The 13,819-nt window shown below is 37.0% G+C and overlaps 1 protein-coding gene across 4 annotated transcripts in view; it reads right to left on the bottom strand.

Annotated features, from left to right (window-relative positions):
- Positions 1-13,819, bottom strand: part of PTPRZ1 (protein tyrosine phosphatase receptor type Z1) — a 194,457-nt gene that overhangs the window by 15,631 nt on the left and 165,007 nt on the right. For 2 of the 4 annotated variants that reach the window (XM_014573372.3, XM_014573369.3), the window contains exons 15-22: positions 11,085-11,170; positions 8,854-8,874; positions 8,594-8,690; positions 7,074-7,156; positions 6,162-6,296; positions 4,005-4,139; positions 2,308-2,471; positions 1,552-1,632 (exon numbers count right to left, since the gene is read on the bottom strand). In XM_014573372.3, coding sequence (XP_014428858.2) covers positions 1,552-1,632; positions 2,308-2,471; positions 4,005-4,139; positions 6,162-6,296; positions 7,074-7,156; positions 8,594-8,690; positions 8,854-8,874; positions 11,085-11,170 — 802 coding nt within the window. The remainder of the gene's footprint in view (positions 1-1,551; positions 1,633-2,307; positions 2,472-4,004; positions 4,140-6,161; positions 6,297-7,073; positions 7,157-8,593; positions 8,691-8,853; positions 8,875-11,084; positions 11,171-13,819) is intronic. The other 2 variants (XM_014573371.3, XM_014573374.3) reach the window with 1 other exon arrangement.

Here is a 13,819-nt window from a genome sequence, read left to right on the forward strand (position 1 = left end):
AATTATTGCTCCTCAGATACCAGGTTTTCAATCCAAATTCTGAAGCTCTGACATACGGATTTTACATATACTGTTTTCAGTTACACTCTTAATGTAAGGAAGGTAATGAAGAGGAATCGCTCCCCTTCCTCTCTATTCATCTTTTTTAAAGGGGAAGACTTCTTTCTCAGCTCCTTCTGCCATTCTTCCCACATCCCAGCTTAAACAAGACTTGTGATTTTCTATTGGTTTGCAGCTTTCAAGCCTCTAATGCTCCAGGTATCGTCAGAAGCAGGAATCAAGGTATTTCAAAGAAGGTGCACCATATACCAGCACTTCAGAGCTCTGATGTGCCCAGAATGCTCTCAGCTGATGCATGTGACACTTCAGAAGCGAGGCGATGTTTACCATATCTTACAAATTCTGACACTGACTAAGGTTCTTCTAAAGGAGATAGTGCACCGAGGAAGATCCTAGGATACATCAGAACTGTGCAAATACATTAGCAAATGTAAATCTTATTGCTTGTCAGACATAGCCCAGAAAAGTAAGCAAAAGATGAGACCTTCCTAAATAAACAAATAGAAGAAAGGGAGTCAACCTTGTTTAGTTAATGGCCAATTGATTAAAGATTTATAAAAATCCTATTGATTGTGTAAGGAGGTCATTGGTGCTCAAGTATTTTAAGACTCATGATATTGCCATAGCCTAATGTTAACATCAAATTTTGCCCTAACACACCATACATGTGCAAATACCATTCAATTTAGCATGAATATATAAATGGCAAAATTTGTCTGTTATGTTTAGAACCTTAATTAAAACTTTAATTTGTATTTTTATCCTGGATTACAAAACACTGTCCAATTATTTAACACAATCTCAGATCTAACAGTGATGGATGAGGTATAAATATCTCTATAGTAAACAATTAATTTAGGTTTCTCATGAACAGTCTGGGTTAGTGGTCTTAAGCCAATATTCTGCTCTTTGCATATACAGTATTCACAATTCCATTTATGGCTACTGAGTATGGCCTACCAGGCACCATATACTCCTATGAGAAATGGCAAACATTAAATAACAAAAGCACTGAAATATGAAAATAATTAAGCACAATTTTATAAAAATAAAAATATTTTCTCCTCTGTGAAACCTGGAAATGTAACAAGAGAAGTTAGTCTCATAGTATGAGATTCCTTTAAAACTCCATATGACCGACCAACCAACCAACCAACCAACCAACCAACCGTTTATAAAACAATTTGCAAATAGAATCCTGAAATTTGTACATGACCCAGTGGAGAGATCTGAATGAAGCCATATCACTTAGCATTTTAAAAACATTATTGAGGGCTATCAGAATGCTGATTTCTCTGCAACCCCTCGGAATATAGCTCAATGTTGGTGTTTCTGAAAAGCTTCAATTTTGGACTGCTGAAGTACAATCAGTGGTGGAGACATCAGCAAAACAAAAAAACCTTGATAATATTTTTCCAGTACAAAAAATGTTTCGGTAGAATTAGATCATCCCGAAACAAAATATCTGTAGCATTTCTATGGCAACTTTACCTGTTGGCTTCTTCAGTCTCAGCCCCAGAAGGACAGAATTCATGAGCTTCTCTTGTCAAACGTTCCATTAAAGATGAGTTACTATAGTGGGAAACCAGAACCTGCTTATATATTTTCCAGTAACTTTATACTTCACTGGTGCTGGGAAGTAATCCCAGGTCCTATAAGCCCCTTTAAAGCAACCTTCCTGGGCTGCTTCTGTCTCAGTGAGCATTACCAGAACCTTTGCCTAAAACTTATAGCTCAATCAGAACTCAAGTATTTTCCCTCTATTACAAACCATTGATAGAACACAAGAGTCATGATACAATCAATAGAGCTGCTGTTCAGCAGGTAGCATATTTAGTCTTCTTTTTTGCAGTCTCCATTTAGAACTACACCTTTCAACTGCAACTCTGTACCAAAGACCATGTTAGCTGAAAAATGTATAATATATGTTTTTGACAGAATTGAAACAGTTGCTGCAATATATGTATCAGAAAAGCCCTTGGATACCCAAACAGCAATATATACACGCAAAAGAAAAGTAATTTGAAAAAAAAAGTGTAGCACAGTGTAGCATCACATTGTTTACAGTCACCAGGCAATACATAGTGCTGGAACATCCACCTGATTACTCAACCTTAAAGCTGTAACTATTAGATGAAAAAAATGTGTTCTTTCATCAGTAATTATTAAATATTCATGTGAAATTCGGCCTAAAATGCCATTGAAAAATTATTTTTTGAGCAAACAAGCAATAAGTAAAAACCATACCTGCAATGAACCACAACTGGCCCCACAGCATGACGCTTAGCATATGACGCTTTTCGCACAAATGTGAGGACGGGGAGTGTATATTCTGGAACACCCATATCAGGCCACTGGGTATAATGGTATTGAGTAACTACACGTCCACTGGACCTTCCTTTCTGGGAACCCTGAAACAGAAAATAGTTATATATGTTAATAGGCCAAGCCAAAGAAAGGCCGTCTTTTGTTTTCTTCATATGCCTAATATTCTATTTTGCAACTGAATTAACATAGTCACTTTTCAGAATAAAGCATGCCAGATCTTAAGAATACTAGTAGTGAATCATAGTTATATGTATTATAATGGCCAAATTGTGCCTTCCTTATAAGAACACGAGGGACTTTTTAAAATTACTTTAGTGAGTCAATACGCATGTTGCCTTTGGCTTCAATGGAGCAGGCTTTGATCTCTTTGAATTCATTTGGGCTACTCCTGATTTACATTGGTCTAAGGCCTGGTCTATCCTACATGGGAAGATCAAAGATATGTAAACTACGTAGCTGGAGTTGATGTATCTTACATTGCATTTCTGTGCCATCCACATAGCAGGAGGCCAACGGGAGCAAATGCTCCTATCAGCTTCCCTTACTCCTCACGAGGAGCAGGAGCCCTTTCAGTTCAATCTAGTGGGTCTGTACTAAACTAACTAAATCAAACCCCAGAAGATTGACAGCAGCAGCGTCGATCTTCCACGTAGTGTAGACATGCCCTAAGTGTGTATTACCACAAGATTGTTCAAACAAGTATATCTCCTCCCTCTCCCTAGAACAAGTCTTCCTCTTAACTTGAATCATCTAGCCCTAGAGATGGGGCAAACATTACTGAGCAAGATTATTTCAATCTTTCTACTTTTCTGTTAGTTTTTCCATCCTGAGAATTCCACCTTAAGTCTAAGTGATGTCCACAGCAACAGACTGGTATGACCATAGTTCTTCCCCTACAGGGGGTTTTACTGCCTTCAATCAACTTGCTCTCTAAGGGTACGTCTAGACTACATGTCACTGTTGCTAAAGGCATGTAGATTAGACTACCTGGCATAGGAAAATGAAGTGGCAATTTAAATAATAATAATGGCTGCCACGCTGAGCTGATCAGCTGTTTGTTGGCTCAGCGTGGTAGTCAGGACGTTCTGCGGTCGACATAAAATGCATTTGTCAACCTCCCAGGTAAACCTCATCCTAGGAGGCATACCTGGAAGGTCGACAAATGCCTTCAATGTCGACTGCGGAGTGTCCAGACTACCGCGCTGAGCCGACAAACAGCTGATCGGCACAGTGTGGCAGCCATTTAAATATAAATGAAGCAGCGATTATTTAAATCGCTGCTTCATTTTCCTATGCTGGGTAGCCTAATCTACATGCCTCTGTCACCAGAGGCATGTAGTCTAGACGTACCCTAAGAGCATGATGTGTGGCCTCAATTGCAATTTTAATTATGTGTCTAACTGGGTATTATACAGCTGGGAGGCCATAAACTATGCATCCAGAGAGCACTCAGGTAAAACTCACTGTGAAAACAATGAGAGTTTTGCTTGGGTAGGGGCTGAAGGAGTCAGCACTAAATCTGTATGAAAACAAATTGACATTACAATTATTTTTAAAGGTTCTGAAAATCATAAAACAACTCTGAGTCCAGGATATGCTTTTGAGATTTTACCAACCTTTTTTATTTTGATGTTTCTAATAGTAAAATTCCTCACAGTGTAGTAGGCAAGCACATGAACACTCTTCTGAGTGACCAAAAAGTTTCCATATTCTTCGCTACCATCAGCAGGCCAGTACTGGTCACACTTTCTCTGTCATGAAGAGAGAACACAGTGTCATACTTCAGGGTTAAAATGAGCAAATTTCAGGGAACTATCATCTGCAGAAGCGGGGAACTCCATGGACACATAACAAAGGTAGAATTTGTCCTTTATTCTGTGCCTGGGCATCTCTGCTATCCTCTTAACAGCCTAAAATGCTTAGTGTTTATTTTGAATCTCAAAGTTGGGCTTTGCATTTCTTTCAGAAGCTAGAATGATGTCCACCAGACAAAGAAGAATCTGTAGAAAGGGAAAGTATATTTGTGGTGCCTGCAGTTCTTCCCTCAGGTGTGTGAGGATGGCTATCTGTTGGAGAAATGGAGTCTACAATTACAGAATAGGTCAGGACCCTGAGAAGATGCTGGACAGGATAAATCCCTCTGCATCAATTACAAGGAACATCTCCACGGTTAGCAGCATCTCCACGGCTGAGTTATCTCTGCTACTGACTTCTCCACCATATCTATGCACCAGGTGAAATTTTAGTGGCAAGTGGTCACTGAATTTAACCTTTGCCAAAGAAGCAGGCCTTGCTCATTAGGGAGCCCAAGGCCAGAAAGGGGACCAATGAGATTATCTAGTTGGACTCATATACAACACAGGCCACAGAACTTCCCCAGAATATTTCCAGGAGCATTTCTTTTAGACTAACATCCAACTGGGATTTAAAAATGGCCTTGATTTAAAAATACACCACAACGTTTGGAAATTGTTCCAATGGGCAATTACTTTCACTGTTAGAAATGTACAACTTATTTCCTGTGTGAATTTGTGAGTTTCAGCTTCTAGCCACTGGGTCATTTTATACCTTGTCTACTAGATTGAAGTGACCATTATTAAATATTTTCCTATGCAGATACATTGAGGCTGTAATGAGTCACCTCTTAACCTTCTCTTTGTAAAGCTACATAGGCTGAGCTCCTAGATTCTATATGTTTTCCATACTTTAACCATTCTCATGCCTTTTCTCTGAATCCTCTCCAATTTATCAACAACCTTTTTAAATTATGGGCATGGGAACTGTACACAGTAGTCTATCAGCAGTCATACCTGTGCCAAATTCAGAGTTAAAATAAGCTCTCTGGTCCTACTCAAGATTACCAATTAATGGATCCCAGGTATAGATTAACCCTTTTGGCCACAGTGTCATAGTGGGAGCTCGTGACCAGCTGATTATCCACCATGACTCCCAATTTTTTTTCAGAGTCATTGGTTCCCAGGGTAAAGACCCCCCTCCCCCATCCTGTTATTATGGCCCACATTCTTTGTTCATAGACATATACATTTACATCTAGTCATACTAAAATACATATTGTTTTCTTGTGCACAGTTTAACAAATATTCCAGATGGTCTATAAGTGCCCTGTCCTCTGCATTATTTATCAATCCCCCAAATTTTGTATCAGCTTCAAATTTTCAGTGATGATTTTATGTCTTGCATACCTCACCATCCGGGGTGGCTGTAGGGCCTGGAGAGAATAGACCTAAACAGTTCTTACCAAATGCCAAAATGATTGTTAATAAAGTTATTCTTATAATTTTAGGTTATTATACATTTGCTTTTGCAATTATTAAATTTTAAGAGACATTTATAATTTTTTTTCATACACATAATGCTTGGAGATTATAATAGCTCACACGCTTATGCTTTTTTGTTACTTTTCTAATGAAATGTTTATGTTAATTTAGGAAATCTCTGGGAAATCTCTTCTTTCTGTTAATCAGTGATGGATATCAGAAGATGACACCTTGTTAGTCATGAAACTATATTTATTACTTCCAACTTAGTTTACACAGATTCTAAGATTCAGCTTTATGACTCCCATTTCTATTATGTTCTATAATATTTTCTTTTCGACTATATTTTGAAAGATGCATATAAATGTTATTGCAACTTCCCCTTTGTATAGAATATTTGATAGGAGTCTAATCACAAATTGTAAATGTATGTAGGCTGTATATGTAGGAACCATTTGGTTTTGGTGGAGACAATATAAAGAAATGCATTCCTACCCTTCCTTTCTCAACAAGATTAGTTATCATCACAATGACTTCCACATTATGTTCCCAAATCATTCTCCAGAAATCTTCTGCTGTTGATTTTAAAGGTCCTTGAGCAGCAATGTAAGCTTTTGGCTTGTTGTAGCCCTAAATTAAAATATAACAAATGACACTTGTTAATGTATATTTAGTGTGAAAAGGGAAGTTGTGTAGAGTACATGACATTTAATATATCCGGATACAATAGAAAACTTCACTCAGGTTCAGGTATTTTTTTATGTGTAATGATTTCATTCACATAAAACCTGTGGTACCAGATAAAATGTGAATGGAATTATTATGTTAATATGCAAAATTCCAGCAAAGGGAATATCTTACTGTGTATTGGATTACTGTATGTTCTGGTAGAACACTGACAAAAAGACCTGTTATATTACTGTATGAAATAAAGCAGTATCAGTTCACGTATAACGGGTTTAAAGAATGGGGTACTAAAACTGAAAAAGGGCTGTCCCCCTGAGACCATCATCTGAACGGCATACACATCTCATGAGATTATCCCAGATGGAAGAATTAATTATCAACTAAAAGTATATAAAAATACAGAAATTCAGAACTGAAATACTCACTCTGTACTGTTGTACTACATAATTTATGGTATATAAAATCATCAGCTGTTCTGAAACCTCTACAATAACTGAATACAAGAACATGTGTTCAAGACAGAATCTGAGATTTATCTTCCTATTGATGGTCTGTGGATTTAAGTCAGATCCTTAAAGACGCTCCTACTAAAGAAGCTTTTTATATTGTTGTGTGCATACATATTTAAAAATAATCCATTGCTTAAGAAACCTAGATGACTCAGTGCCTCTACTGTGTCAGAGATACCTGCCAGATTAATTGATATATAAATGTACTTACATCAACATAGTTGGCATTGATGTAATCAGTAAGTCTTCCGTCCTTTTCTGCAAGTTGTGCAAGCTTAACCCTACTATGATCATCTGCAATAAAACAAATAAAAATAAACACAGCACTCTAGCAAGTAGGCTTATTTTTATTTAAGAAACCTTTAACAGAGAAAGATATTAATTGAATTTTAGAATATTTATATGGGAAATACATCAACAATCATATATGCTTTAATATGAATCAGATTCAAAATTTCAGCTGTAGAAATACAATCTGAAAACAAGTAGAAATACAAGAAATACATCTGGGACTTGGCTTGAGAAATCAGAAACACATATCTCCTAAAGAAAGGAAAAAGTTGATCATCCTCTTGGATGCACATGTGGAATGGAAAGATGTAGAGCTAGATGGTCAGAGAATGTATCCTCTGAGGCCTATATGGACTCTCATAGTGCCATATATCACTCTAGTATCTGAGCACCTCTCAGGAAATAACCAAAATCACATGGGTAGTGCTCCTACAAAGTATGTGTAGCAATGGGGAGAATGAGAGTGCAAATATTGGTAACCTTTCCTCTGTTAAGGTGAATCCTCAGTGAACTTCATTTTTTCTGGGGTGAAATTTATTTCCTGTTGAATTGGTCCTATTACCTACCCAGCTTTGCTGCCTCTGCACTTGGAACACTGTATTTACTTCTGAGTGCGTTATTACCAGAAAAATATGGATAGACCAGAGACAGTAAAGAAAGGATTGACATTAAAGAAAGATTAAAGAGCTAAATATAGATAAGTCATTTAAGAATTTAGCTGACGTTATTCCGAAACAACATAGTGTGTGTTCAAAATAATGGCGAGCTGGAGAACTTCTTACTCCAATTCCTGTAACCTTCATTTTACAAGGAGTAAGGGAAATTGAAGGAAAAGTGTTCTTCCTTCAACTTCTTGCTGTGTAGACAGCACCAAAAGCTGAGTTAAGCTATTTCGACTTCAGCTACGCAATTGACGAGTCAAGTTATGTTGTAGCTTAATTTGAGTTTTGCCCTGCTGTGTAGACATACTCCAAGTGTCTCAGCTAATGAAAGTGATTTATATCCAGTGACTGGGCACATACATCTTAAAAATTGATAAATTTATATTTCTGTGTGAGCAGCAACTAGAGATTCTGGGATTCTGCAGATTGCTAAAGAGGATAAAATCATCATTATTTCAGCTCAAAGATGGATTAACTTTGATAATCAAAACATAGCTTCTTTGGCTTTATAATGGCATTGTAATGAAGTCTCCGATTTCTTTTTGTTTTGTCACAGAAGGCTACCTAGGTTTTGCTATCAAATCTTAGTAGGGCAGCAGAATTTCAAAGGAATAATTTGAAAAGATATGAAAAATCTGTTCTGTAACTCACAGAACACTTCACCTGAATGGACCCAATACTTTTCAGACCAAAGTGATTTTTTCCTGCTGTGATAATACAGAAGTATGCACTTCTCTACATTGACCTCTAAAATACATAATCAAGTGTGTTTACTTACAAGCAACAATATTTATATATCGATTTTTATTCTTGTTGTCTGGGTGATTAGAGCTGTCTGAAGTAATGCCAAGATCTACAGTACAGCTCTGGATTTCCTGAAAAGAAAATGTGGATATGCTATTGTAATAAATATTAACTGACATGCAATATCTTAAAATGTAATAAATCAACATGAAAAACCACAACTGCATACCAAACTATCTATGATATCTTACAACTAGTTTTTTGCTAAAAAAAATGCAGTGAAATAATCCTTACCTGGTAAAACTCTTTCAGTGTCTAATGAGGGAATGAATGCAAAAAAAGTAAAGAAATCAAATTTCACAGCACACAACAAATGGATAGAAGTGTTTATACATTTATAATTACAATGGAAAACAATTATGTTCATGAAATATATGTGTTTATAACATAGCAATAACATTGAATATTTTGACATAATGCATGCAAATAAAATAAATGAGAAATTCTGAACTTGAATTAACTTTCATAACAAAGACTGGAATATATTTGTATCTCAGTGACTTGTCTCAGTCTTAGACTCTGGATTTGCAAATAATTATGCATGCATCATCTCATTGACAAGACAGAGGCCTTTAGCTATTGGTCCATGAGCTGAGTCAAGTTTGTACAGACTTTTTCTTACTGTCATTGAAGTGAACTGGAAAACCTCAATTGATTTCCATGGGAGCAGGATTGTGCATCTTTACATCTTCATGTGACTATAAACTGACAGTTTCAGATTCTAAACTACAACTTTCACTCATACAAAGTCTCACTGAGCCTAACGCATGCCTAAGGACTACCTTGATGAATAAGGGTAACATGAGCAGGCCCTTAAAAATCCACCACAGTATTCTCAGCATTTAATTCAAATTTTATTTTAAGCAATGCTTCAGTTAAATAGGAGGGTCAATCTTCTATATTAGGGACACCTTCTTAGACAGGAAATAAATTCCATTCATTTAAAAACAGTACTGTCATGTTTCCTGTAATGTGTTGGGACTCATTTTATGGTCAAAACATCTTCCTTTTAGGCTTTCTAAAAATTAAAAATAAGAGACATGGTTACTAGTCATGGTTACAGCCTAATGACCTAGTAAATTTGATTTTAAATAGAATTTGTTTTATAGTAATAGGAATTAAAAACTGAAAAAGCTAATTTCTGTCCACACAGCAAAGATAATAACATTTGTTTAGAGTCTTGCATATCTTGTAAGTTCTCCAGGAGCAGAAAGTCAGGGCACATATTATGGGGAATTTTATAAACAGGAGAACAGATAGGTAGATTAGGGTCTCACTCCTATCTACAACCATGCTATGAGTAAAAATGCTGTTTTTGAATCATATATTCTGTACAACATCTTTTTAGGGTTTGTCTCAGAAGGATAGGGGAGGGGAGAGAACAGGCTCTGGATGGTCTGGGGGATGATCTGGGGGTGAGAGAGCATGCCCCTGGCCTCCAGCAACACCCCCCCCCCAACCCCACACACATCCCCAAGGCCCTGCCCTGAAGGATCCAGGCAATATCGGGTAAGTCTGCTAGTGGTCTATATTATAGTCTCTGGATGACAGTGGGAAACAGAGATGGAGGATAGTCAAGAGTCTTTTTTGTATGTGGTCTTCCTATTTGTGGTGAGATACAAACCAGATCCTTGGCCAAAAATTTGAATTCTGCTAAACCTACCTATAGGCCATATACATTCAGTGTTGTCTTGTGGCACATACAAGAAATGTTTATGGGGTAGATCAGGTGAGCATAGGAATTTCGCCCCCACCCCATATATTGTGAATGGGTAGGGGAAACACAACAAAGCAAAGGGTGATTAACAACGAATGTCCACATTTTCAAACACTGTTGATGTAATTGTAACATTCTAATATTATTTAGATAATAATAATAATTACAGATGATTTATTTACAACCTTAACTGTGCCTCCACACATTTTTTTGTTTGTGAATACACACAAGATTTTTAACAGTAGAGCTTTGCCAATACACGTGAAATTGTCTATTTTGATTTTAAAAATTTTTAATTAGATAAGGGAAATGTAACTTAACAAAAGCTTGTTCATGAAATACATGCAAGTATTTTATCATGCACTGAAATTCATTAGTTACATAGGGCATAATTAATGAATTATGTGATGATGTTTTTCAGTGTTGTGAATGAAACACATAATGAATTACATGTGCTGTGAGATTAATCTGAAAGTTCTCACTATCATATACCAAGACTATGCATCAGTTCACTTGCTAATCACAAGTCTGAGTAGGTACCTTTCTAAAAGTTTGTCAACACTTATGTATATTCTTAGCTTTACACAAATTAGTAGTGCAGTGGGTTCAAGATATGCATTCCCATAAATATTTACAGGATTGGTTCCAGAATCAAGATCCCGTCATACATTATATTCTTTGTTTTCAAATTAATTTCAATCTGACAATATTTGTAGCCTTTCTTTAAAAGAAAAACATAAAGCCATACCTCAAACTCTTCGGTAAAACCATTACTTGCATGTAAGTCTGCAACATGTTTTGGAAAATGTTTTATTGGAATTGCTCCAACATCATCTTAGGGTGGGAAAAGGAAAAAGACATTTGTGAAGGATAATAACCCAGAGTGATCTATAACAAGATTTATATTTAGGCAAATTATATAAAATCCCCAAATTAAACATGCAGCGTGTATAGCTTTTGGTATTTGTCGTCTTCTTAAAATCATAATCCATTTCACGAGGCATAAAGGATCTGCCAACGAAGGGTTCTGGGGTTGGCAGATCCCAGTCTAGACTGCTGCACTATGCCAACAAACAGCTGATCGATGGAGCCATGTAGTCTAGACACACAAGTTTTGCTAAGGCCTACTATGAAATAAGGCATACAACTTCCTCATCCATATCTTCCTCCACCATTGAAAGTTCTCTTTTTTCCTTATGTCTGCTTACCCACGATCACTGGGGCTTATCCTGCAAAATGCTGAGACTAGAAATGGAAGAGAGCTCTCTACTCTTACTGAAGTGAAAGAGAGGTAAGAGTTTCAGCGAGTTGCTGGAGCTGGTTTAAAATGATACAGCAGGAATATAGTTCTTTAGTAATGCTGGCGGAGAACAGTAGAAGGTATGACTAGATTCTGGAGTCAGAATGATTGGCTTTGAGTGGTGTTATATTGGGCATGTGGGGCCAGGCATATGGATCCCAGACTAGGAAATTAAGCCACTATTATGACAGAGACTGTGTTAAAGTGTGAGTATCAATGCTAGTGTCAAGGTAATTTTTATTCTCTCTCTCATCCCTAGACAAATCACTCATGCAAGAATTTTTTTTTTAAATGTTTTGTACCATAATAAGTTTCTGTAGTTGTAATTATAGGTACTAATTTTGTGTGTCATCCTGAGAAATTTTTAGCATCTGAAATTCTCAGGATCATGGACTTATAGTGCAATTCTTCACCAAAGTTTGTTTTTTCCTCAGAGAAAAGTGTCATCACCATTAATGAGAATTAGATACATCAGGAAAACTTTCTGGATACCACGAATAAAATATTTGTAAATATGACAAATTGATATTGATGGGCTTTTCATTTTGCACTTAACATGCTGTAATCAGAATTTTCAGGCTGATGTTTTCATTTGAGAACCTCACTTTCATTCTTTATGTAAATACAAAAAAAATTATGTGCAGAATATTCATTAAGGATCATGTAACAAATCTTCAGGATTTTTAATCTGCAGGTCTCCAAAGAAATATGCTTTGTAAATAAAATCATCTGTTCTGTTAATTCATTGTTAAAGGGACACATTATTTTAACTTGTTTTGGCTCTAAAAGGGAGAGACTTTTTTCCATTGAAAGCTTTTTATAGATTAAACATATGACTATTTCACAATATGCAATTTCATAACCTTTTATATGGTAAGGAAACATCAATAACACTGCATAAAGACCAGCTATTTACAGTAACAGATGTTCATCATTTAGGACACCTAATATTTTTAGGCTTCAGTTACCAAGAATTTGTTGATTTGTATTGAGATCCATCTGCTCTTTCCTTACATGAATGGACACGAATACTAAAATTGAATTAGGCAGTCAAGCCTAAGAAAAACAGCACAAATGTGTAATACCATCCTTCAAGTGTAGGTGAAGGATTCTGGCATGAAGTAAATTTTACAATGAGCTCAGAACATAGAAACAAGCACAAATATTCTCACACACAAACTATTGTTAAATCTTCCTCAGATACAGTCTGACAATGCATGAATTGAATTCAGTAATAAAACTCTCATTGACTACAATGAACATAGGACCAAACCTCAGACAAAAATATTGCCAATTTATGACCATGACCACAGGGGCCTGAGGAGGGAAAAATAATATTTTTAAAAGTGGCAACAAAACTAGCACGTGCCAACCAGACCTCTTATTCTATCTATATAAAAATATTTTCAGTATTCCTGGAGTTTGGCAACCTCTTGAGTCCTAATCTTAAAACAAATCAAGTTTGGAAACAAACAACTCAACATTTACTGCCTCTTTGGCACCTTTCCATCAGGCTGCTTTAGCTAGAGATGTGTAATGGCTGGAGAGGGCAGGGCAAAACTGGAACATAGACAGTAAAGGAGAAAGGCAGTTGCTCACATTTGTTTTTTATGGGCAGGGCTGAGTTGTCCTCCGGCTAGTTCTGACTCCAGGAGTAGGCCTTTTTGTTAGTTTACAGGCATCATCGGCACTGTCCAAATGATTGGACTAGTCCCCAGGTCCCATCCCGAAAACCCAGAGTTGCCTGATTCATGTTAAAGATCTCTAGGGAACATTCTGTATCTCTCAGGCATGTGGAACTCCCGCGGATCCCAATGAGAATGCATAGAAGGAATACAGAATACGCAATAGAAATGTATGGAGTGTTTGCATTCAGTTCTAATCTGTATACTATTATAAAAGGAGAGGTGTCCGTAACACCGTCTGTCACAGAGAATATTTGAGAAGACTTAGGAAGTTCCTAGAAAGTGTCAAAATGAGTGAGAAGTGATAAGCATGGCCAGGGCCCCTCCCCTCGGGCTGCCATTGGCTCGGCGCCACACCAGCAAGTGGACGGCAGGTGAAGTGGAGAGCTAGTGGTGGTGGTGACACTATGCAGACGTGTGCATGCTGGGGTGGGCAGCTCACAGACTGGGGTCCTGTGCTACTCCTGTAACCTGTCTGGAAGGTGGAGGTGGTGGGGA

The sequence above is a fragment of the Pelodiscus sinensis genome, chromosome 1 (assembly GCF_049634645.1).
Source record: "Pelodiscus sinensis isolate JC-2024 chromosome 1, ASM4963464v1, whole genome shotgun sequence".
NCBI classification, from domain to species: Eukaryota; Metazoa; Chordata; order Testudines; family Trionychidae; genus Pelodiscus; species Pelodiscus sinensis.